Here is a 24,229-nt window from a genome sequence, read left to right on the forward strand (position 1 = left end):
GACATTAAAAGCCTCATTGTCAAGTTTTGCCTAACGAGGAAGCATATTTTGACCTCAGTAGAAGAAAGAGGAAAACCAGCCAGACAAAAAGAACCACAAACACACCTCTGCATATCTCAGAATCTCAAAGCCAACAGCTGTGAAACTCTTCTGAAGAGACACATGTTGGTTACAATCCTCTTTGCCACAAGGCAGCCAAAATGTAATTTTTTAGACTGTTCACAATTGGATGCCAACGCCTTTCTCGTAGTGTTTACTTCAACTTATAATGCCAGAAGCTAAAATTATTTGTTTGCGATGTTTTACTCTTCATTGTCAGAGTGACTAAAATCTTTAAGCTGCTATTTTCATTCTACCAAAAAAGGAAAGGAGACAGGGCATTATTGTGTGCAAAAATGATGTACTTCTCGTGAACAAGTCACTCTATCACATCTCTGAGAATTTCCTTTGAAAACAAACAATCTAACCATGTCAAGCAAAATGTCAAAACAGACCAACTTTCAACTTTTCTAAACAAGACATCGCTTACTGTAGAAGTTGAAGATTTGTAATGTGGATTTTGTATGAGGAAGAACTTTTAAAACAAGCAAAAAAATTAAAATTCCCCCACAGGAGCACTTTGAGACAGTTGATTTCTTGCTGAGCCAAATTGGTTGATCAAATGTCCTACGGAACACAGTGGACCATATGCAAGACTTTATTTTATATACATACATATATACACGTATGTACGTATGTATTTCCTACGGAACACAGTGGAACATATACAAGAATTTATTTCGACTTGGAAGTAAAAACAAAACTTACCGAAGCATTTGCTTAGGTTTGTGCTTTTATCTATAAACACCTTAGCACTTAATACATTGCCAAATGGCATAAATGTCTGCATGAGGTCAGCATCAGTAAACTCTTGAGGCAAGTGATAAATAAATAGATTTGCTCCCTCAGGACCTAAATAAAAGCAGACATTGTACAGTCAGTAGAGAAAAAAATTGATAAATAAAATGCAACACACAATTAATGGTCCCACTGAGTTTAGGGAGGCCACATGGCCAAGTGGTTAGGGCCCTGGACTTGTTATCTGATAGTTTTGGGTTCAAATCCTACACCCTACTACTTACTACTACTACTACACTGATGCGCTATGTAAATAGCCAACTGGTGGGCCTCTAGTCAATTGGGATTTTTGAGCACTTTATGTTTGAGTCATTTGTTTCACTCTCCTTAAGCCAACTGGTCCGCCTTGTCAGTTGGGATTTTCAAGCACTTTGAATATGTTAATTTGAATCATTTGTTTCTCTCTACTTCATAATGTAAAGTGCTTAAATTGTCTATTGTAAATTTATAATAAACAACAACAAACAACAAACACTTCATTTACTGAGGGTAAAATAAATTATTACCGGTTATCCAGTAGTTTACATAATGGCCCCCAACAAATCCTACTAAATATAAAAATACCTAATAAAAAATTCATAATACTAAAAATTGTACTTAAAACGTCCTACTGATCTTAAAATGTTTTATTGAGGTATTTTCATTAATAAAATTTTCAGTAACATTATCTTAAAATTTGAGTGAGAAGTTATGTTTCTAAAAGAGTTACCTACTAGTTTATTCCATAGCCTACATGCACTTGAGTGGAAAGTTCTAAGCCTCAAGTTTCTTTTACAAGATGGTGTTAGAATGTCTTTGCAGATAGTAGATCTGGTACGAAGGGCTAACGCTCGAAATGTCAGCTTTTGTAATCGTTATGGTGGCCAATTTACCATTTCAACTTTGTTGATATATCCAAATTATTTCGTTACTCCCACCAACGTAGCCCCAAACAGTTTCTTTCGAAACTATCAGCCTTTATTCACTAGTACAATAACCATGTGTAGATCAGATATATTTGAAATATGAAATAAAATACTCAGGACAATGACCTTGGCTAACTTTATGTAGCAAACAAAGTTTTCTAGTTAACACGTACAACGTCATCAAATTTATTTTAGTCATTTATTTATTTTTCTTGGTGTAATTTTAAAGTAACTCATGGGGAGTAATACATACCTTCCTTTTGGGGTTGTCTTTGGAGTTGTTGCTGTTGGAATATAGTTTGACCATAAACACCGGGGAATTGTGCTGCGGGAAAAAAAAACATTCAATATGACTTGCACAATCTTCAGTTTTTGTGTTCACACAATTGACCAATTAAATCAATTAAGATTTTAAATTAATCAAAAAACTTGTAAGTGTTGCCCACAGTCTAGTCCAACAAACCTTAAACTTGTCAATTATCACTTATCTCTTTTCTTCCAAACTTACCACCTCCTGATGTGAGGAAAGGAGATTTCATTATAGGATATAATTGAAAAGATCATTCTCCGGTCATGAGTCTTTAAACTCTGAGAGGATTATTTTTGGCAACCACGAGTTTTGAAGGGTCATTTCCCATAGAAATTGCTGTATTAGAGGTTAAATTCAATCAAACTGCATAACTCAAAATCATACTGGTGGCAGAGCAAGGTTCATGCTGTGGGAAAGTGACAAAATGCTGTTTTCTAACATACCATTATACTGCTGTATTCCAGAGTATGCTTGAGTGAGCGCATCTCCTGTAGGAATGTTACCACCAACACTTGAGACACCTGCCATGTTACCAAGGCCAGGAATCCCTGCCATGCTAAGGGCACCAGCAGCTCCCATAGTACCAAGATTTCCCACACCCATCCCAGGCATGTTCATCCCTAAAATCAATCATGAAATAAGATTGTTTGTATTACCTTGTGCTCCCAGATTTGTCTCTGGGTACAAGCAAAGTAATGACCTGTCTTAGTGAAGGAAAAAAAAACTTTTTATTATCATTATTATTAGTAGTAGTACTACTATTACACGTATGATGCAAGATCCTATGACTATTATTATCAATATTTACCAATGCCAGTGACTCCTGGAACACCTTGTACCCCTATCATTGAAGATGTATTAGTAGCACCACCCGTAGACACAGCATTACTGTTCACCAAGCCTCCCGTGCCTCCTATTAAGTTATTTTGTGATGTTGACGTCTGCTGAACTGCTTGATGCTGTTGTTGTTGTGCAGCTATCACTGAGGCAGCTACAAGAGCACCCATGGTTCCAGGAGTCACACCTACAGCAGTAAAACACCAAGTCATTAAAGAAAAATGTATTTTGAATTGAGCACTAGGAAACACAAGAACCTTAAATTGATAGAAACAGTTTACATGAGTAATACGACAATGTTCTCTTGATATTCTTGAAAGAGATATCCATAATTCTAACACCTACCTGGTCCAGTGACGCCAGGAATGACATTGAAGCCAGTTGGTAGTGTTCCTGACGGCAAAGTGGCAGCCTGCTGTTGAAGAAACTGATAGTAATTAAAAATAAGTGAAAACTACTTCACCATGTTGGTAAAGTTCATTTCCCAGTCCATAATTTAAGTAAATATTACCCACGGCGTTTTTAAACAATAACTATCACCTGTACTTCCTCTTGCAAACTCAATCAAGTGATGCAATCTTCCTGACAAAGTGCCATCCCATGTGGGTTTGTCATTACTGGTGTTTTGCAACTGAGCAAAAACGTGGCATGTACCATCCAGAAATGGATGAAGGAAAACACACTACATGCATAACATACATGTATCCCAATTGCCACAACTAAATTTCAGCTTTTTGTCCTGCTGCTATCAACATTCATAGTCGACATTGATAAGTTCCTAATTAAGATCTACTAGAAGACAGATGCATAGACAATGACTACATTAAAAGCATTTTGCTTTTTATCAAATGAAGTAAATAGATTCTATGTTGTGGTTGATCTGCACAATCATAGATCACAAAAGACGTCAAAATGTTGTAAGAACATCTCATTCAGTAACACACTCAGCCACACCTCATGTGCTAATGTTTTGTTCTTACCACATTTTGACGTCATCTGTGATCTGTTAGTGAATGGACATGCGGCAACATGGAATCTACCCCCGTATGTGTTAATTGTCTCTGAGTATTTGTCATCTATAGCTTCATAGTTAACCCTATACAAAATTTTTTTGTCACTATTAAATACATTCTAGATAGGATATTTGCAGAACTTTGCAGGGAGGTACAGTACCATCAACACGGGAAGAAAAATTTGTATCCAAAAGTGGACATGTAGTACTTTGTTTACTAGGTGAATAGTAAATAGAAATCTAAATCAAAGACAATTTTCAAATGCATACAGGAAATCACCAGCAGAGATTACCCACACATTAACCCAGCCGATACACACACACACAAAAAAAAGGAAAAAATAATCCGTTTTTCAGATAAAAATCAAACCAACTATCAATATAACAAATTTTTTCTTCTACCAAAGTTGAATTCCACCTTTTTAAAAAAAAATTCAAATCCACCAAATTGGTATACCCAATTCCCTTAACAACACCTTTATTGTTGTATATAAAGAAATGAATGGTGCCCTCACTGCATATTTCCAACTTCTTTGTAACCAAAAAATAGTACTACAATTGACTTCTTCAAATCAATTAGTGTCGTTTCTCACCTGCTGACATGCTGCATTGTAATTTGCATGTTGGAAATAAGGAAGTCCCATTCCGATTCCCATCCCAAGGTTCATACCCATGCCATGAAGTGCGACCATCTGTTGCATTTTCTTTTGAAGCTTTTCTTTTTCTGTATCAGCAAACTTAACAACTATTGGTGATGGACAACCCTAAAAAAAAAAATTAAAAAATGAAAGCTTAATTATAATTAAGGGTGATCAAATTCTGAAAAAAGGGCCATCTAATGGAGTGGCACTTTACACCCTAACATCAGTATGCATATTCTCCATACAGTTTTCTATACATTTCTTATGGTGCTGACAAGGAGTGTAGAATAACAATAAGAGCCTCTTTTGTCAGTGATCATTTCTTCTAATCTCATGACCTGGATGTGTGATTTGGGGGCAAACCTGTTGGGAGAATTTAGATGCTAGTCACTTTTAAAGGTCAAAGGGTTAAGACAACACAGATGAGTGGTTTGGTGCCGTGGAAACCGCACAGAAAAATCTTTCACACTGAATGCACATTGATTTGTTCTCAGTACTGCAGTATAATGCAAATAACAAACCTCCATGGTAGTGCTGTTGTGCATCTCTGCAATAGCATTTTGAGCTTGCATTCTGTTTGGAAACTTTAAGAATGCACAACCTGGAGAAAAAATTCCAATGTTAGCTCACAAATAACTAAATCAAAATTCTACAACAGCTATTTCACTCATTCTCTTTGGAAAAGCATAGAAGACAATATATAGCAAACCTTTACTCTTTCCATCACTATCTCTTAAAATTGTCAGCTCTTCTATTGTACCATATGGAGAGAACATCATTCGAAGGTCATCTTCTGTAGCTTTTTTTGAAATCATACCAATAAAAAGTTTACGATCCTCTACAAGAAAAGAACATCATATGAAATATTAATAGCAGGGCTGGAAATTAATGGTAACCCGTTAACCAATGGTTAGTAATTTTCAACGTTTGGTTACTAAAAATGTGTCCCAACTAACCCAAAATGGTTAGTAAAATTTTCTAACATATTTAAAGTATGTTATGGAAATAACTTTTATGCAAATAAATAATGTTTTAGGGACAATTTATGTGTTATTTACTTGCATTAGCTTGTTTTCTGTTTCAAACAGTTTGTTCTTGCCATCTTTGAGATCGAATTGAGCTTTACGGCCATTTTGAGCGATAAGGCCCTGGATGCAAATTTGTGTTGAATGTGAGGATTTGGACACAACTTTGTCAGATCTGCCATATTTGCTTCGAAATTATTGTTAATGAGGTTCTAGCAGTTCGGCATTGATTTATGCAGAGTTCTTTAATCATGGTAAATGAGAGGGAAATAAAATAGGTGAATAATTGTCAACGTTTTTAAGGTCACCATGCAACTTCAGCTACTCTTTATTTGTCCTAGTCATTATCAACAAAATGTTCAATATTTGAGATATCGCAACTTGTGAGCTTGGATACCAAACTTTATAATTTGGTTAGTAAAAAAGATGTCTACTAACCCAAAGGGTTAGTGATCCAAAAATTAAATTCAAGCCCTGAATAGGGGCAATGGTTAAAAGGTTTCATCATAGAGTTCTGCAGAGAACTTCTGCACATGATACAAACTAAATTAAGAGGTTTCAAAGAACTAACTGTACCAGTGAATGAGTTCCCAAAAACATCTGAAAACTGCTCAGGGTTAGATTAAATGAAAAAATAATAACATAAATAAACAGAAGTAAGGACATGTGAAGGAGCCTTACATAGTCAGAGAAACTGTCACCACACTTATCATGTTTAACTTGTTAATGATATGATTTCTAAGGTATCACTGTACGACTCTACAAACAATCAAAATGCATAATTTTCAATTTTATAACCTAACTGATCACAGGTTTAATGCCATTAAAACAAGAAGATTAAAATCACTCCTGGAAATGGAGAGTGTGTCCACTCTATACTACTCTAAAGAAGTTTCCCTCCAGGGCTCATTAGTTTATTGAGTTTTGATAGAAAAAGACATATTTTCGATATTTTCTGTACAAAATGAAGCTAGTGTTGGCTCATCTCTCATACCCACTTTCTCAACTTACCAGACCTAGATTCACTTTCTGCTGGTTTGACTTGCATTGCATTTTGCATCTGTTGGGAAAAAAAAAAACCCTTATATCAATATGACAATGAATAATCCAATCTAAACTGAAAGGTTATTTGCAAGAATGGGTATTAACAAGCATTCCAAGGCTTGCTCAAAAAGTTGTAAATCAGTTAGGTTTCAAGGGTAAGATCTCACCTTTAACATTTAATGCATTTAACTCTTCAGCTCCCCAGATCTCATTATCAATTATCTTTGGTTAAGAGAATTTGGTATTTGATCGATGAATAATCCCCATATAATTGATTTTTTTGCTTTACTCTCATTGCTTGTCTTCTTGAATTTGTATTGATATCATAAGGGGAAATTCTGTCTTGGCCACTTATGGGAATCAAAGGATTAGAAAAAAAAAGTTCTGAACAATCTCTCACACATAGTTTTAGAGGACGACAGTTTGGATCTTAAAAGTTTTTTGAACTGCCCTAAAACAGTGGACACAGTCTCTATGACTCTGAACTTCATGTTGTGACAAATCATTAATCCTTGGAGGTTAAAATCATCACAAGTACAACATTCTTTTATAGCTCAAACCCCTAACACCTCTCAGTTAATTGCATTTTTTATCATTCTAGAACCTTCACTAGTACAGACACCTTGCAAAAATTACCATAATTTATCAACAGACTAGACTAAACACCTCTTCTACATGTTGCCTTGGGGAATATCCTTACTAAATTACATAAGTTGAGAATAAACCAAAAGGAACAGATTGCCAATAACAAACTTGAAAACTTTACATTAGATTTTTCAAGAACAAATCATTATGTCACTCCCTCTAACAAGCTTGTGTAAATTATCAATCTTTATCAAAAATTTCCAATTCAACATTAAGTAATACGTGAATTTGTCACTTAAGATAAAACAATAATCCAAATTGTTCTTAAGGAAGAAAGACCAATACTACTGAAGGTTTACTCTAAGTCAAAGAGGTCTACAACGCTCAATCTTATAACTTCAATCAAGTTCAGCCCCAATTTTTAGCAGACATCAAAGAGATCAAACCGTAAAAAACATTTCTCAGACCATGTACGATGCCCTCGCCCAAGTTTACAACTTGTCAATACGATATTCAGTTTATTCCCGTAACTCCCGAGGAAGTACCAAGAATTAAGCCAACGATGTCACTGGTTACAAAAACAAACAGTCTAACCTCCTTTCACCGTAATATCACAAGAGAAAAGAAAGTGCATCAAGTTGCAGGATTTCTTTCTCGTGTCCCTTTAGTGGCATGCAGACTGGACTGTGCTTATAACTAAGCCTAGTTTTTAACGTCTGCTTGCAAATCATGCATTCCACTCAGGCAGCCCGATCACAAAAATTGCCAAAGAAACGTAGTTTCTACGTTTCATCAACCAAAAACAGAGAAGGCGGAAACATTACAGACTTATCAACTTAGATTGCAACAAATGTAGTGAAGGTCGGCAAGGGTTCAACTACCAAGCAAAGGATCTGCGGCTGATCGTCACAAAAATGTATATTCCAAAAGAATGGCTATAAATACTAATGCACGCCCCATGGGTATTTGTCGACAAATCCCTTTAACAACTACATTTTGTAGTAATGAAGCTTACCCCAGGTAAAGTTTTCTTCTCGTGTAAGTCCTTTTGGGCGTTCAGAGCAGCTTCGCGGGAGCAAAATGTTAGAAATGCACAACCTACAAAATAGGGACATCAGAAATTTCTCACCAAATATCAAGAGAAATACAAAACCCAGATTACCTTTATGACTTTTAGTTATTCGGTCTCTTAACACCGTGAGCTCGTGTATTTGTCCATAGCTTTCGAAATAGGGCCTCAGATCTTTGGCATCCCACGTCCTCGGGACCTGCCCTATGAACAGTTTGATGGCATCTGCGTCTCGCATAGGAATCGTTCCACCGTTGGTAATCTGTGTCACGTCCATAGTAAAAGAAGTTGGAGGAGAAATTAAGAAATCAAAAGTTTACAAGAGAAAATACGGAACCGAAGAAAAATATGATGACAGTCACTACATGTGGGTATCCCAGTGTTCTACTGGGGCTAAGGCTAGTACCCAAGTTCCCCAGAGGCGTAGACGCAGCGATCTTTCACATTTAATACAGAACTAAATACGCTCGAGAAGATGTATTGTAGATCTAAGATTCCCGACTAATTAACAACAAAGACCAATGGCGCCATTATCTATGGCCCTGTCCTAACGTTACTCTCCGAGCGGTTCTTCAGCTAGGCCAGCTAGTTGTTTAAAGCTGGGTTTAGATAACCCAGGGTTAGTGTGAAATCTGATTCGATTCGAGGAACAGATGATGTCCAAGGAAATGAACGAGGATACTTCCGTGCCAAATGGAGGCTATTGTGTTTATTATCCTCCAAATATTTTTCAATGCACGGGGAAAATGTTCACAAACAGCTTACCGTTTACGGCGTGGGATGTTCTCTTTTCTTTGATACGATTTTATGAACAAAAAAGAAACATGTTCCCTCTTAAGTAATAACCACGCGACGTTTCTAATCTTGAATTGAATTTTAAGTGCAGAGTTTTCCCGTACTAGGCCTAAAGTTTGAAAATTGGGGAATATCTCTTGGGGTATCTCCTCGGATATCACCCAGTTTTAATTGATGATATTCGGTCACGTGATGCGTTTTTCGGCCAATCACGTACGAGCAAAAGTATCTACTGGAATACCGGTATAAGCGCTGCTATGTGACCTTTGCAAGTGTTCCCACCACCGACGTCACATTCGACCGCTCAGGCTAATCGTTTTGAGCCCACAGTTAACGAATGCAAGGGCGGGAAAAAGCGGTTTTTCATAAATATCAGGAAGCGAATGAAAATAACTACCAAGAATTTTTATTTCTCCAAAGCTAACCAGAAATTAATTTTTGGCTTCACTTCCCCTTTAACGTTTTTTAACTTCGTATCGCTTTCAGCTTAAGCCCTTTTTCGCCAGTCCATTTCCAAAGGGTTTTGCCGCCTTATACTATTAATTGAAGGTTAAATCCGTTTAATACTGACTTATGCAGTTACCAAAGCTGTTCAATGTAATTCTACAAAGTGACATGAAGGGAATGGTCATTATCTATCGCCTGGGAAAGGGAAGGAAGAAGTCGAAGGACTTTGGCTGTGTCACACAAAAAATTTACATGTTCCCCCTATAACGCTTTGTAATATTATTAATTATTATGACCCCCTCGTATTGGCAGTAAAATGGCAGTCAATTTGTTTATCGTTCCCGCTTTAAACTCTGTTAACGACGATGACTTTGTTTATTTCGCCGATCTAAAGAAGTTCAGACTACTTTGACTGCATTATGTGTAAGTTCGCACCTGATAGTTTTAAAACTGACAGAACATTCTAGTTTTTTATTAATGCGATTTTAAGTTCTGCGATCTTAAGTTTTATAATATCCTTAGTACCTTGTTATTTTAGTATTTTAAATGTCTGTAACTAGAATTATTGTATTCAGTTTCATAGGGCCATAAGGGAGAATACGGTCTTGACTATAACCGTGCACCCTATTGAAATAAATATTTACTTAATACTTATTTACTCTTCCCCCCACCTCTCCCCGGAAAACCATATGACCCCCCCTAAAATCCTCCCCCCTTACATCAGTACGAGAAAACATACGAAGTCCTTCTTACAGCTAAACCAGTCAACGTGATTTCTTTTCATCCCCTGTCATCCACGTCTAACCTGACCAGAACTTATTTCTCTTGATTTGTTTGAGACAAAGGTACTTGAGATCTAGAATCGAGATATCTTGTTCGATTATGATGATTTGGACTGTAGGCCATTGATTCGTCTCGTATCTCCATGTAGTATGTCAGGATGGGCTCCTGAGTATATTAATTCTCGCCAATTCTTACATTAATTGGGACACACTTTTAAATACGTATGTCTACACACTGAGCCACGCAAAACAAAATTTGTCGTCTTTTTCAAGTTTTCCGCAGTCATTAACTCCCTGTCAACGTCAACTAACTTCTTCAACAGCTTAATTTACCAGCTGTACAAGGGATCAAAGCGTTTCGAGCTTTCAGATAGGAAAAAGATAGCATTTTTCATTTTTTTTTTTCGTTATGCGATGCGAGAGGTTAAAACAAAACTAAAAGAAGCAAAAAATTAAGGACCAAACGTGATTTTAATCCTAAGCCTCATAGATCTAGCACTAACATTTTAATTGGTATACCTGGCGATACCATAGCCTAGTTTTTTTTTGGTTCAAACAGCATTAAAACTTCATATACTGGTTTTCAAACAATTGTTAATGAAGCGCGGAAGGATCAATAATTTTTAAAACCGTAAGGTTGCTTAGTTACTATGGATTCAGTGTGTTGACTTAACTTTTCACTGAAGAATAGAATTAAAATATCGCTCTTGCATGAGAGGAATTACCACATTTGATAGAAATTTGTCACATAAAAAATGTTCAATAGTTTAATGTTTCAAATTTCTGATAATGTTACAATTAACGTCAGTCAATAATTGAGAGCAGTTATTTTAAGAAACAAAGGTGTGTTCGCTTGAATTAAGGCGAATGTTTTTTGAATGGAAGTTACACCGAAATTTCATGTACTTAGGACAACTTTTTTGGGATACGACTTGCTGAAATCCATAACTCCGATTTTGTCCTCGTAAACCAGGCGATTGAAAACTTGTTTAGTCTTCTGCGGCTTGGGTTTTCTCCGTTTGTATGGAGGAATAATATTGTAGTACGAGAAACTGTACGAACGTGATATCATATGTTCGTGAATCGCGTTTCTCAAATCACGAGTCATGTCATACTTATGAGCGAGCTTATTCGCTACGATTTCCTTCTCCGTAGAGCTCAGTTGAAGCGCAGATTCACTTAAAACAGAAGAGGGACGAGAATAATCTTGCTTCCCCTCTGTTCCAAGGTCAGACAATGATACCTCAGTTTTCCCTTCTGTTTGCCTCATTCATTCATCTGAAGAGGCATTTATGCGGGGCAGTCGAACTCTTGGCTCTGATGTAGGACGCATTTTTTCTTCATCTCGCTCTATAGCTTCTCGTACTATTTCGGCGCGGAGTTCATCTTCGCCCAGTTTCATTCTTTCCAATCGTGTAGTCATTTTAATCAGTCGACTATGTTGCTTATCCGCTCTAATAGATCTTTTTTTAAGCTTAGTATGTAGTCTTCCCTGGATTTTCGCCTTCTTCTCCTTTTCTTTTGTTGATATTTGTCCCTCCAATTTTTGTAGCTTGGAAAGTGTGTCGCTGGTTGTGCGTGCTAGTCTTTGGCGATTCTCGTACGGAGTATAATCCGGGCTTGCTTTTCGTTCATTGTCTTCCAATATTCCTTGTCTGGTTTCCTTCAGGTCTCTTTGGAGCTTTTTCTTCTCCGCTTTGAGCCCTTGCAGCTTCGTCTTTTTCGCTTTCTTCTTTTTTTTTTTAACATTTGGTGTTTCTAATTTTTTTGCGCGCAAAGTTTCGTCTAGCGATGAATGCCTTCCATTTCCTGCTTCAGTAAAGCGAACTCGTTTTTTTGACGCCGACATACCAGCTTTAACTCAGTGATAAACAGTCGTGACGACACGTTTTTCGCATTGAAGTTTACACCGCAAAAGTGATCGATCGATATTTGAGACTAACCTCTTGTGATAAACCAGCCGTAGCCATGGTGAAGACCTAAAGCTCATAAATTTATGATAACTATCAAAGCCCCAGAATAACAGAACCGAAAACGCACCGCAGGCAATTTTTAGCTCTTTGTTTCGACCCAATTAACCCACGAGCACGTAATGACTGTTTCAAGCATGGTAATCCCTCGTTAAATGGCGAAAAGAAAAACATAGACGAGTTCTTTAGGCTTCAATTTAGTCTTTTCAAAACGCAACTAGGAAAACAAAGGAGATCCTGGGTTGCCCGCTTCCAGCCAAGAACGATATTAAACCAATGACATGACAGAATCATTGACGAGTTAAAGGTAAACGTTTGCTAACGGTTTTGACCATTGTATCAGGTTTGACAAGCAGGTGGCAAAAATTAACAGCTGTATTCTGAAATACGCTGTGGGGGTTGCAAAAAGCCGCAATTTTAAAAATAGCCGCATTTTCCTATGTTTAAAGTTTTCCCTGCCATTAATTAATCACAATATGAAAGCTAAAATACCCTTACAAACTCTAAGGCTGATTTAAAAGTGAAATCGGAGAGGAAGCACAGTTCCCTCGTTCCAAGGAAAAAGAGAAATATTTTTTCTAGCGATAAAATCTCATCTTTCAACCAAATTCTAACAGAGATAGAACTCCCACACAAGCCATGATTCAGAGCAAAGCTATGCAGAGCCATGTAAACAAAATTTCTGCCCGACGAGTCATGATATTCGTGCTTCTCAGTCCTTAACAAGATACTTTTAAACAAAATGAAACCACACACCCTGTTACGGATCGCTTCCCAGGATCTATAAGAGATAAGCTGGGAGGGGAAGGAGCGGGGAGGGGAGAGAATAGATTTTGCCTTCATTGTTCAACCGGACACACAAAGAGTTGATATCTGGGCGGGTTGGCCAGCCAAGCCACCTTTTATTTAACTCCATCCAAGTCGATATGTTAACAGAAGCCTATTACAATAGAAGTAAACTAAATGCACCAAAGCCGGACACGAAAACCCCTAAAAACCAGCGGGTGGAAAAAACGGGGAACGTGTACTTCCGACCAAGGCAGTGGTGCCACCCTTGGCGTTTTAGGGTATCCTATAAATGACATTTTTACATAGCTACTTAGGTACTATGCAAGTACCGCTCTAAATTTATACAAAATACGAAAACGGAAACGAACAGCTACGCCCGGTGAAGGCTGACCGCAGAATGCCTTGCTCTACCAACGACTGGGGCGGATCCAGGGGTGGCTCGGGTGGTTCGGTCGAACCCCCTAAACTTTCCCTCAAAATGTTGGAAATCACGTTTCCAAAGACCTAATTTCAAAATCTCCCGGGGAAGCATGCCTTCGGACAATTCTCCGAAACTTCTTGACTTAAGCCTGGATGCGCCCCTGACCTCGACCTCTGCTTACAAACCACGATCCCATAACTCTCTGCGTACCTCGCAGCCACCCCCAGTCCTCCGATACGTGCCGGCAAAATATCAATTTATGCTAATTAGGATCACCACAAATTACATGATTTAGTTCAAACAGTCATTGTGTTAGTAAGGAAAATCTCTTTCAGCATTCAACTTGTTGTACAGTTACCGTGGTAAGCTTTAAGGCTCCATTCTTGTGCTAGCTCAAGGAAATGAAATCAATAATTTTTGGTTTTTACACAGTCGCCTGGTCACCTCTTCAAAATTACTAATAGGGACTTTAAGCAAACCACGACGGCTACGGCAACGAGAACGTGGAAAAACAATAGATCTAATTGGCAGAACAATAGCTCAGCACGTGCGTTTTCAAACTTTGTACATTTCTTAGCCGTCCTTTGCAAAACAACAGCGTGAAATCACAAAAATTCGCGTCGTCTGTGAAGCTAAGCCGCGGCGGCAAGTTATTTTAATTTACATTTGGAACTCAACGCTACTTTTATGCGTTATGTTGAGTTCGAGGTCTTGCGCCCTATGAGACGGTAAACAAATGCAGCCATTTTCGAAATTCTAACTAAAAGTAGAAACTCGTTTTTTAATCGACGTCTTCCGTGGCGTTGCCGTCCTGACTGCTTAAAGTCCCTAAAAAGTCATTCAGAGTTAGGATCATAAGAGGCCTTCAGGTTTTTAAGTTTTGACAGCAGAAGTGTGATTAGCAAACTCCATTCGCAGTACCCATATAAATGGGTTAAAAGCTTGACTGAATAATAAACATGCGAACTTCACACGAAGTAGGGTGGTGGAAAGGTTTCTTAAACGGGTGGTGCACGCAAGCGTCCCGAGTAGTGCGACGGAATCATTTTGACAGTTTCCGCTGGCGTGGTGCACAGTGTGCTCAGAAGGTTCGAAATCTGGTGGTTGGGGGAAAATGGCTTCAGGTGGAGGAGATGATAATAATCAGGATATTCCGCCTAACGAGGACGAGAGAACTGTATTCCAAGATACTGAAGGGATTTTCAGACATTTTATGTTCCAACGCTTTCAGGATGAGACACAAAGAGGGGAAGAACATGGTGATATGGATAGTCCCTCGGCTAGCGCACGTCCCGACGCACTGGAAGAATTGCGTTCTTGCAATGATATCCATCCATTTTCACAGCATGTACCGGTTATTGGTAGACGCCTAGGAGAGATAGGTGATGAAATAGATGCTAAATACAAAGATCAATTCAAGGATATGATAGACTCATTAAGCCTAACACCAGCAACGGCTTACGAGACATTTGCCGCAGTCGCTCGGAGGTTGTTTCGTACGGGAATAAATTGGGGAAGAGTCGTTGCTCTACTTTGCTTTGGCTACGAAATTGCTGTGACTGTCATACGCAGAGGCTTTAGTGGAAGTTTTTTACGTAGAATCATACGTTTTGTGGTGGATTTTATCTTCAACGAGCGGATTGCTCGCTGGATTGCTCAGCATGGAGGATGGGTGAGATTGATTCTGATTGATTGTAAAATGTTGGTTGCTCGATATTGAGGGATGCATGCAGTTAACTAATGACTTTTGGTAAAAAGTCCCGATAATTTCTCCCTTCTTACTACTTAATATGCTCTTTACTCTTTGTTTGTCAATGGGATGATTTCGTATAGAAATGTCTTCAATTTTATTTCTTAATCTGTTTGTGTAAACAAGATTCTTGTCGATCGATTGTCATGGTGTAAAATGCACACTTAACATGCGTGTATGCTTTCGATTATCATGTATTGTGTACCTCATTGATCAGTGCGTAAACCTGTTTTACTGTGTGTGCAGATGATTCAGATTTCTTCAATTTTTTTTCCATGTGTCTTTTAGTACGCTGATTAGAAACTTAGTACATTTATTTCAAGGAAATTGTAATTATCAGTTATCAGGTTACAAGTCAGTTGCTAATTTTTGTGCATAGTGAGTTTTGATTGAAAGGGGTTTAAAGGAAAGCTTCTTGAAAATGATGATGTTTATATAGTAAAACATTTTTATGTAAAAACATAAACGAGTTGCATCAGCAACATATGTTGCATCAGTGGAATGACAGTGGAAGCAAGGAATTATGAACTAGGGAAACAAGCCAAGAGAATTTTTTTGAGGAAAGTGTTGATTGCTTATGAGGAGTTTGAGACCAAAAAAAAATCTGACTCTTGCAGCACTGTGTCCTGGTTGCATATGAAACTGCTGTATATAGTATTTGCTTACCAAAAAGTTTTCTGTAGTGCAGCAATAGGGCATAGAAGGTCTCAGTAGAAAGAGATGGTTTGTCCTATCTTGAGCATGGGACACAGGAAAAATCTCTATGAGGAATCTAACCTCAGATCTTGGGATTCTTCACACCAATGCACTACCAACGAAATACGGAGATTCTACAGTCAGCAAGACTATTACTAGGTCTTTAATTATGAAGGTCTAGGGATTCAAATCCTTCTGGAATTCAAATTTTTCATAGTCCCATGGCCATGACAGGAGAATAACATCTTCCTTTGTCAGCCACCATGCTTGAAATACACCATATTTTGTTATTTATTGTAAAGAGAAGTGTTTGTTTTGGCCTGAATGAATTTTGTTTAATCTTAGATTTGTTTTTTTTTTGTTATTTATTGTAAAGAGAAGTGTTTGTTTTGGCCTGAATGAATTTTGTTTAATCTTAGATTTGTTTTTTTTGCAGAGGGCTGTGATGGATTTTCGGCTGTCAGAACCCAGCTGGTACACAGTTGGTATTGTGCTTTTGTTAGGAACCTTGGCTGCTTTCTTGGCCACACGGAAAACATGATGTAATTTTTAAATAATAATGATATTATTATTATTTCTGAAATGGTGCTGAAGAATTTGTGTCTCTTAAATTTTCATGGACTTAAAAAAAAACACTAAATTCTGATTATGATTTTCATTGAACCTTTTCACTCTCAAGATCCCAGTGTTAATTCTCCTTACTCTCTGTCATGCAGTTCTTATGAAGTAAGTTTGGAGAATTTAGCATTTGATTGAGTACTCATCCCCTACTTGACATTTTTCTTTATTCTCGTCACTTGACTGCTTGATATTGTATTGATATTGTAAGGAGAAATTCTGTGTTGGTCACTCATGGAAGTTAAGCACTGTAAAGGGTTAGATAGAGGCGTAGTGAGAAGCCACAGTGATCTTTGTGCAATGATTCAGGTGTGTTGATGGAAGCAATGAAAAGCATCCTTTACTGTTATACATGTCCAAAGCTACAGGGACATTGTATCAATGTGCAGTCTCATAAAGGAGATGATGAAAATTGGCTGTCAAACTTCCTGCTTCTAAGCATATTGTTTCTTTTGTCAGCAACTTTTTTCAATCAGTGTGAAATTCTAGCAAAATTAGAAACAGAGTAGTGACAAATTCAATCTAATCCTGTCAAAGTAGTAGATACCTGACTGTGTGTTTCACCTCCTTTTCTTGTTGGAGAAACTTATACTCATTGCATTACTTGCTCTTAAGCCTGAAGATCTCTGCTGATTACTAACATGGGTGGTGATAGTAGGCTTAAGAGACTGTTGAAATGTCACACTTTAGCTCCTAAGATGTGGAATGATAAAAAATCTTTGACTAAAATTTTTGTGAATTGCTTTTTTATGGTTCATGAAATATGACATTTGGGAAAGAAGTACAATTTAATGAGACAGTCAGGAGGTTGTGTGAAACTGCTATCAAAGTTTTTTCTATGCCCTTTTGTACTGATAATAATTTCAAACGTAAAGATCATATGAACAGCATCTTTGATCACAGGGGTGGAAAATTTGATATTCATGAATTCTACTGTACTCCACATCCTTCTTGTGCAATAACAAACAAAGTTATGAGATAAGTTTGTAATGAAGGAATCCAAAATTGAAATGGGGATGGGGGGAGGGGTTTGAGGTCCTTCTTGTAGCTTTGAGTCTATACATAGTTAGGTAATTACAGGTAATTTAAGGTAGCTTGATTTGTTTAAAGTAATTGAGTTTAATGGGGCTCTCCAGATTTATCCACAATTGTGTTATTGTTTTAAGGAAGCAACATGAACCAAAAAAAGATGTTTTAATGGGATCTATCTATCTATCTATCTCTAAATGTGCAGATACTTGGGATCATTAGCACAATCTTGAATGGCTGAATTGCTAAGTAATGTATTCGGAAAACTCAGATTCTCATAGGAATTAATTTGAACTTACCATCTCCTTTTCTTTTTACCCCCCCCCCCCCCCATGCATTGTAGATAGGCTGAGTGGAACAACAATCTTGCTTCTTGCTTTTGTACAAATAGTTTTTCACTTCCTCAGTCACTAGCTTAAAGCTGTGCTCTTAGAAGCATTACTTGGTGCCTGTGCAAGGTAATTTTGCAGAAACTAGGGGTGCGTAGATCATTTCCATAAAAGCAAAGACATACAAGTTGCCTAAAGGCAAACATTAGTTGCCTAAAGGCAAACATTAGTTGCCTGCAAGTAGCATCCAAGTTATGCAATACCACTATTGCAATAGATAGTGCTAGTTTAATCTTAATTGGTGTCCTTTTCAAAAGTGGGCTCAGTCACATTGTGTTTGGAATTTTTCCCAACCTGAAAGTTCAAACTGACAGATCAAGTAATGAAAGTTTGTATTTGATCAATTGAGGCTGAGCTGAAAGTAAGTGTCAGTGGTCTGATGTCAGATCTAATGTCTCAAGAAATCTTAACTATGTGCTTGCCTAACAAATTTTTCACCAAATTTTAGTGAAATGGGGGACAAGAAATAGAAGTAAGTTTTTGGTACCAACAACATCATTCCAAAATAATGACATAGGAAATTGTTTGTAGCCCAGTTGTTTGGGCTGAAACAACCCAAAATTGTGACAGCCCACTTCAGGTTTTCAATATTTTTACTGATGGTGCATATGCTTGATCTACTATACTCTTAAACTTTTCTTAGAAGGGAACTGCTGGACAGTGCTTGATTAAAATGATATCAAGGATGTTAATGATTTGTGAAATTACTGCAAGGATTTTTGTTGAAAGAAGAAACTGATAAGTCGATAACCTTGGTTGGTACTTTTGCAAAATAACATGATTATATGAAATGTTAATTATTTATTGAAAGTCCTGAGCAATATGGAAATTTTACTGTCTTAAGTTAAAAATACTTGCACACCAGTTTGGGTGTCAGTCGAGAAGAAAGTTAAATATTAGGGCCTCATTCATATCTGTTGTGCACTTTTCTGAAAATTCTAAAATTTCTAAACTCACAAGTTGAGCTGATTTTGTTTTAACTGGTGTGAATGAAAATTTAAAAGCATCTCCATCAGTAAGCAAATGCAACATTTTGCACAGGCCAAAACATTTCAGCAGCAGTCAAAAAAAGCACTGAAAACAAAGATCAAAAGCAAAATGGGCATCAATTGTAAAGTTTGTTATTCTTAAACTGTGATTTTGAACTCCAAAACAAATTAAAGTATTAGATTTATTAATTTTAATTTTCAGTGTGTGATTCAGGGGTGCAATTTGTTCCTTGAATTGTTTTGTAACTTAAAATTATGTAAGGTTGTAAAGTATCAAATATTTTTTTCATTTAATTAATTTTTATTGTTTTCACTCTCTTTTTGCTTCTGCCAATTAGGAAAGTAAGGTAGTTTGAGAAGCTCAAAGCTGACAAAGTTACTATTGTTATTACAGAATAAACCCTTGATTTGTACTTGTCTTCAAAATGATTTCTCTGTGTTTGTGTGTATGCGTGATTTAAACTTCTACATCTGTAGCAATTTAGCTGTTATAGCTGTTTACAGATCATGCACACCTAATGCACCCAAGGTAACTACACAAATAACAAACATCAGTCAGTGTTTTTGGCCCAGTATGTAAATGTACCTAATACCTGAAAACTATTTTGATATCTCCAAAGATGTCCCTCTTACTTTATATCTACCATCTCCAATTGGCTGAAAACATACATTTTAATCGAAGTTTGATTGTTTAAATAACAATGATATCTCTTGATATGTAAGTTTGACTAGTTGTTATTGGAATTTGTGTGTTGTTTGTGTGCGAGCCTGTTTAAGTGAATTTAAATTTGTTTAATTGTAATCCCCCTTGATAAGCCTCTGTGCTTTTGGGGAAAACAATGAATAATATAGTTAAATGAAAAAAGAATTTCTTAGAATCTGGTAACTTCTGATGTAGATCGCATTTCCACAACACAATGCAAGTCTTCTTCCGGCAACAACTGAGTTATTCCTTAAATTACCTGATTGTTAATTCTCTCTAGCTGCCACACGTTCCCTTGTAAATTGGTTATGAGAATTTGGTATTGGATCATGACAACAACTTCTACCTTACAGGTTTGAGTGTTCTTGTTTCCCTTTTTAGCTGATAGTGTATGGATAAATTATTATTGGGAGAAGTTACATGTCAATCACATTTGGGAGTTCAAGGCTGTGCTCTAAGGAAAATTGAATGGAGCCCAGTGCTCTGAAACTGTGAAATCCAGAGTGCCCAGCATATACTTTGTATGAAAAAATTTGAATTCCTGAGTCACCCAAGAGCAAAAGTAAGGTGCCAGGGGCCACCAGGCGCTGCTAGACCACAGCTTTGAAGTTAAAGGGTTGACTGATAATAAAATGAATTTAGCTTCATTCAAATTGCTTGGTTTTCAACAAAGACTCAAGCAGTATACAGTCCAAACATTGTGGGCTGCATCAGAAGGGACTTTCTGTGAGACAGATGATAAAACCACTTCTGTCAGTTTTTATTTTAAGCTTTATTTCTGAGTTACTAAAACCTCTTCATGATTTAAAATTTTATTCTGACAAACTTAAATTTTTCGACATGGTCACAAATTTAGGGCTCTCCCCTAAAATATTCAACCTTATACAAACTGAATTATTCAAAATATTTTCATTGTGTTATTTACACAAACGTAGATATTTGATTACCTTTAAATAAAAAATACCAATACTCCATACCACACAACATTAAGTAATGCCAGAGTAACTGCAGGTACACAATAAATATATGAGTTCTTTGGTGCAATTGTCACTGGAGGATAGTAATTTTATTTCTTATCAGAAAAAAAAATAAACTACTGAGACACTAAACAGAATGTTCAAGACACACTGATAATTTAATGAAAGAGGGGTAGGGCTCAGAGTCTAATGAATGCTGGAGTCAATCCCAGGGCCTTTAAAGAAAAGTTTAAAGAAAGTCCCAGGCCTGAAGCTAACATTTTTAAATCAAAATCTTAAAGTGCACCTAAACCCCAAAATTTTTTTTCACTTAACGAAATAAGCGTATTTTTTGGAGTATTTCTGTGCAAAATTTTTTTATTTGCTCAAATCTTCAATTTTCTGTGCCCAGTCAAAATACGGAAAATCGGCTGCCATCTTAGCTCACCACCACGTTTAAAGAGGAATGGTTCTAGCGGGTAATGTGACGTCAAATAGAGAACACGAAAGTCTGCATTTCACACATTTTCACTTGTTTGGGAAGGTTGTATTCGACATCGTCTGAAAATATGCCGACTAAGTGTGTTGTAGGAGGATGTAGCAACATGCGAAATTTGCAAGAGGGTATCGCACTTCATAAAAAAATGTGGTCACCATTCTACATCACTCCATGGACAAAGGCACATGAAGCAAAAGATTTTTTTGGGATCACTTTCTGAAATTGCTTAGAAACCAGGCTCAACTCAGTAGCCAAGCCTACTTTCCCAGGCCTTTGCGTGACCTTATTCATTTTGGGTGGTTGCGGGTGGTTTTGGATGGTTTTGGGTGGTTTTGGATAGTTTTGGGTGGTTTTGGATGGTTTTGGGTGGTTCCATATTTTAGTAACTACCAACTAATATTATCACTCTTATATGGATTTTCCTTCCTTCGTGAAGCAGGTATTTTGCCTGGTTTCCTTTAAGTTAGCAATTTTCAGATACTCATTATCACTTTGGGATGGGGAGAGGCTTGTTTCCTCTAAGATATAAATGTATAAAGCACAGGTCTATATTAGAGCCCTTCCTTTTGCACACTTCCTTTGATAGGAACAAGTATCCAACACTTAACTCTCATGGTGTTAAGATAACTTGCCTTTGCCATCTCTTAATGAGACCTACCCTAAGCAAGACCTGATTTAACAAACCTCCTGAGACAATATTTGCTAAGCTGAATGGGATACTCATTCATATTTCATTCATTCATATTTCATTCATTCATTCATATTTCCTCAAATAGCCACTTAGGAACTCATTTCAAATTTCAGCTAAAAGAAGGTGCACTTATTGGAAGAAGGGGAGAGGGCACTTCTTCAGAAACTTTTAACCTGTTCTGATTCTGCTAAAGTTGAAGCTTAAAAAGTTATAAATAATTAAAGTGGCAACAGGAACAGGTTATCCTTGTATACCCACTAGTTAAGAAAGTGAGGGAGGAGGGGTTTTCATCTTAGAGGGGCACTAGTTTCATTATGGCCTTGGGGGGTGGGGGTGCTTATTAGAAGATGGGCGCTTTTATGAGGAAATACAAAACAGGGCTTGACACTAACAGTAGCCAACAAACCACAGACTAGTAAAAATTTCATTTTGACTTGTGGTATTCGATTCCCACTGGCCAGTTTGGCTAGCAAACAAACTGAAATTGTTGTATCATCTAAGTTGTCACTAGCCACCTGGCTAGTAAGTTGAAAAGTTAGTGTCAAGATCTGCAGTATTTGAAATTGCCATTGATGGACAATTATTCAACTCTAACACTTTATCGTTTAGAGGAGAGTCTGCTTCTTCCTGTTTCTTCACACCAGACTTCCCAGTATAAGGACTTTATGCTTTAATTGATGTCCCAAACTTTAAATAAGAACAGTGATAAAGATATCTCACTAGACTAGAGCCCTATTTATATCTTAGGAGATGATAATGTCTTGCTGCATAGACAAAGTCAACGTCAAAGATCCATTCTAGAGAAATTTTATTATGTTATCTACATCAACCCTCTCCATAGAAAGTACCCTATAATAGGCATTACAACACTTGTAAGAAGACAAGACACAAAGTTAACAGCATGATTGTCCAGGATGGCTCGTCCAGATATATGTTTTACAGTTGGGGATGGCTTGTGAACTACACACTTCTTCACTGAACAATATCCTGAGTACTGAAGAGTGGCTCCAAGTATAGAGTCAAACATTGATCCCAGAAAGCCTCCTAAACAGCCAATCAAAATAACTGGCCATTGAGGCGGAACAGCTATAATTCTACGAATAGTCAACAATGTCAGTAAAGTTATAAAATAGGCAAGTCCAATCATTGTGCCTCCAAGAATGCTTGCTATTGTTCCTGTAATTGTGATGCCTCCATTTGTACCAACAGGGACTTTTGAAAATGTTGTTATGAGCACAGGAACATGGGAACTTATCACTGTTCCTATTTCAGAAGCCCACGTGTCACCACAGCTACAAGCAAATGATCCAAGCACAGCCACCGAAAGAACTGATGCAGTGAAATCTTTTGCATAATCAATTGCATGTTCGCCAATACCAACATCGATCATGTAAAATAGAGCTAGTAATGTTGGTATGCCTCCATTACAAAAGACTTGGATCCAATTTCTTTGGCCTCCTGTAAAACATGATGGATAAAACTGAATCTAATTGACAGAATAGTAAACAATCCTAATGAGTTATTTCAATCGTAGGAAAAATACTGCTTGGGAAATTGCCACGGTTAGCTAGAAATGTTGACAACAATCGTACTGAATATTTGCTTATCTCTCAATGGAGTTATCGCGTTCAAACATTTTGAGAGGTCATTTAGCAATCAGGATCATTTTTATCAACAGATAACATTACAATGCCGGGAACTGCACTCCAAAAATGCCTTGTAGTTAATTAGTCTAGCTACTTCCTCTTTACGTGATTCCATCTTGGAACAGGTACCAATTTTAAAGTTCGGTGGCATATTGCTGAAAATTACATCTACCTCTAGGTTAAGGGTGGCCAAGCAGCAGAATTTCTCTAGAGTGACAAAACTTAAATGAGCACCGTATGGATATCTAGATCAACGGTTCCCTAATCAAAACTTGGTCCTCTTTGTTTACATAAATAAAGATCAAACGATCACAATAAAAGCTAGCACAAATCCAACTGATCTTTCTCTTAAAAAAGAAAGTTAACATTATGAAAGCAAACCTTTTTTGAAATCGTCTTCGATTTTTTCCTTAATGTCCGATTTAAACCTCGTCAGTTTAGAACTCGTTAGGAAAAAGGTTATGCAAGAGGCGAAGAAACATAAGTTACTCAAAGTCAATATAAACCCAACTATAACAGCAGCGATGGCACCAGTTAAATCAAGTGATTGTTTCTTCAGACCGTTTCTTACAATAAACAGACACGAAAATACAGCGAAGGCAGCTCTTGTTAGAAAGTAATGAATAACCATTTCGACCGGCAGGTTCCTCCCAATCAGATCCAAAGTCCTCCAGAGAACATTTCAACACCTCCTCTTGTACTCTTTGTACTCTTCTCGAGTTTTTTCGAATATC

At 37.2% G+C, this 24,229-nt stretch overlaps 3 protein-coding genes and 1 non-coding gene across 8 annotated transcripts in view; 1 reads left to right on the forward strand and 3 right to left on the reverse strand.

Annotated features, from left to right (window-relative positions):
- The window catches only part of LOC111326710 (CUGBP Elav-like family member 3-A), a 14,348-nt gene extending 5,636 nt beyond the window's left edge, over positions 1 to 8,712 (reverse strand). For 2 of the 5 annotated variants that reach the window (XM_088734444.1, XM_088734445.1), the window contains exons 1-11: positions 8,419 to 8,704; positions 8,272 to 8,354; positions 6,639 to 6,687; positions 5,312 to 5,440; positions 5,124 to 5,203; positions 4,555 to 4,725; positions 3,295 to 3,376; positions 2,921 to 3,136; positions 2,556 to 2,732; positions 2,056 to 2,127; positions 808 to 951 (exon numbers count right to left, since the gene is read on the reverse strand). In XM_088734444.1, the coding sequence (XP_088590570.1) occupies positions 808 to 951; positions 2,056 to 2,127; positions 2,556 to 2,732; positions 2,921 to 3,136; positions 3,295 to 3,376; positions 4,555 to 4,725; positions 5,124 to 5,203; positions 5,312 to 5,440; positions 6,639 to 6,687; positions 8,272 to 8,354; positions 8,419 to 8,602 (1,387 nt within the window). In that variant the 5' untranslated portion in view covers positions 8,603 to 8,704. Of the gene's footprint in view, positions 1 to 807; positions 952 to 2,055; positions 2,128 to 2,555; positions 2,733 to 2,920; positions 3,137 to 3,294; positions 3,377 to 4,554; positions 4,726 to 5,123; positions 5,204 to 5,311; positions 5,441 to 6,638; positions 6,688 to 8,271; positions 8,355 to 8,418 lie in introns of all 5 variants that reach the window. The other 3 variants (XM_022930767.2, XM_022930768.2, XM_022930766.2) reach the window with 3 other exon arrangements.
- A 2,388-nt stretch (positions 8,713 to 11,100) lies between these two features.
- Positions 11,101 to 12,569, reverse strand: LOC111326745 (uncharacterized). Its single transcript, XR_015992065.1, has one exon. It is a non-coding gene; the product is annotated as an uncharacterized LOC111326745 (transcript).
- Positions 12,570 to 14,596: 2,027 nt separating this feature from the next.
- LOC111326742 (bcl-2 homologous antagonist/killer) lies at positions 14,597 to 19,413 on the forward strand. The gene is made up of 2 exons (XM_088734480.1): positions 14,597 to 15,201; positions 16,412 to 19,413. The coding sequence occupies exons 1-2, from the start codon at positions 14,644 to 14,646 to the stop codon at positions 16,514 to 16,516; spliced, it is 663 nt and encodes a 220-aa protein (XP_088590606.1). The 5' UTR covers positions 14,597 to 14,643; the 3' UTR covers positions 16,517 to 19,413.
- Positions 19,414 to 22,502: 3,089 nt separating this feature from the next.
- Positions 22,503 to 24,126, reverse strand: LOC111326762 (transmembrane protein 19). Its single transcript, XM_022930840.2, has 2 exons — positions 23,877 to 24,126; positions 22,503 to 23,307 (listed from the first exon to the last, which is right to left on the reverse strand). Exons 1-2 carry the CDS (start codon positions 24,124 to 24,126, stop codon positions 22,670 to 22,672), a joined length of 888 nt encoding a protein of 295 aa, XP_022786575.2. The 3' UTR covers positions 22,503 to 22,669.
- Positions 24,127 to 24,229: the final 103 nt, after the last annotated feature.

Source organism: Stylophora pistillata, chromosome 1, assembly GCF_964205215.1.
Source record: "Stylophora pistillata chromosome 1, jaStyPist1.2, whole genome shotgun sequence".
In the NCBI taxonomy this organism is placed as follows: Eukaryota; Metazoa; Cnidaria; class Anthozoa; order Scleractinia; family Pocilloporidae; genus Stylophora; species Stylophora pistillata.

Excerpts from the sequence above, each read along its gene's own strand:
- LOC111326762 (XM_022930840.2), bottom strand. The coding sequence starts at position 24,126 with ATGGTTATTCATTACTTTCTAACAAGAGCTGCCTTCGCTGTATTTTCG. Across the intron at positions 23,308-23,876 it reads CGAAGACGATTTCAAAAAAG|GAGGCCAAAGAAATTGGATC; the intron begins GTTTGCTTTCAT and ends CATGTTTTACAG.
- LOC111326742 (XM_088734480.1), top strand. The coding sequence starts at position 14,644 with ATGGCTTCAGGTGGAGGAGATGATAATAATCAGGATATTCCGCCTAAC. Across the intron at positions 15,202-16,411 it reads TTGCTCAGCATGGAGGATGG|AGGGCTGTGATGGATTTTCG; the intron begins GTGAGATTGATT and ends TTTTTTTTGCAG.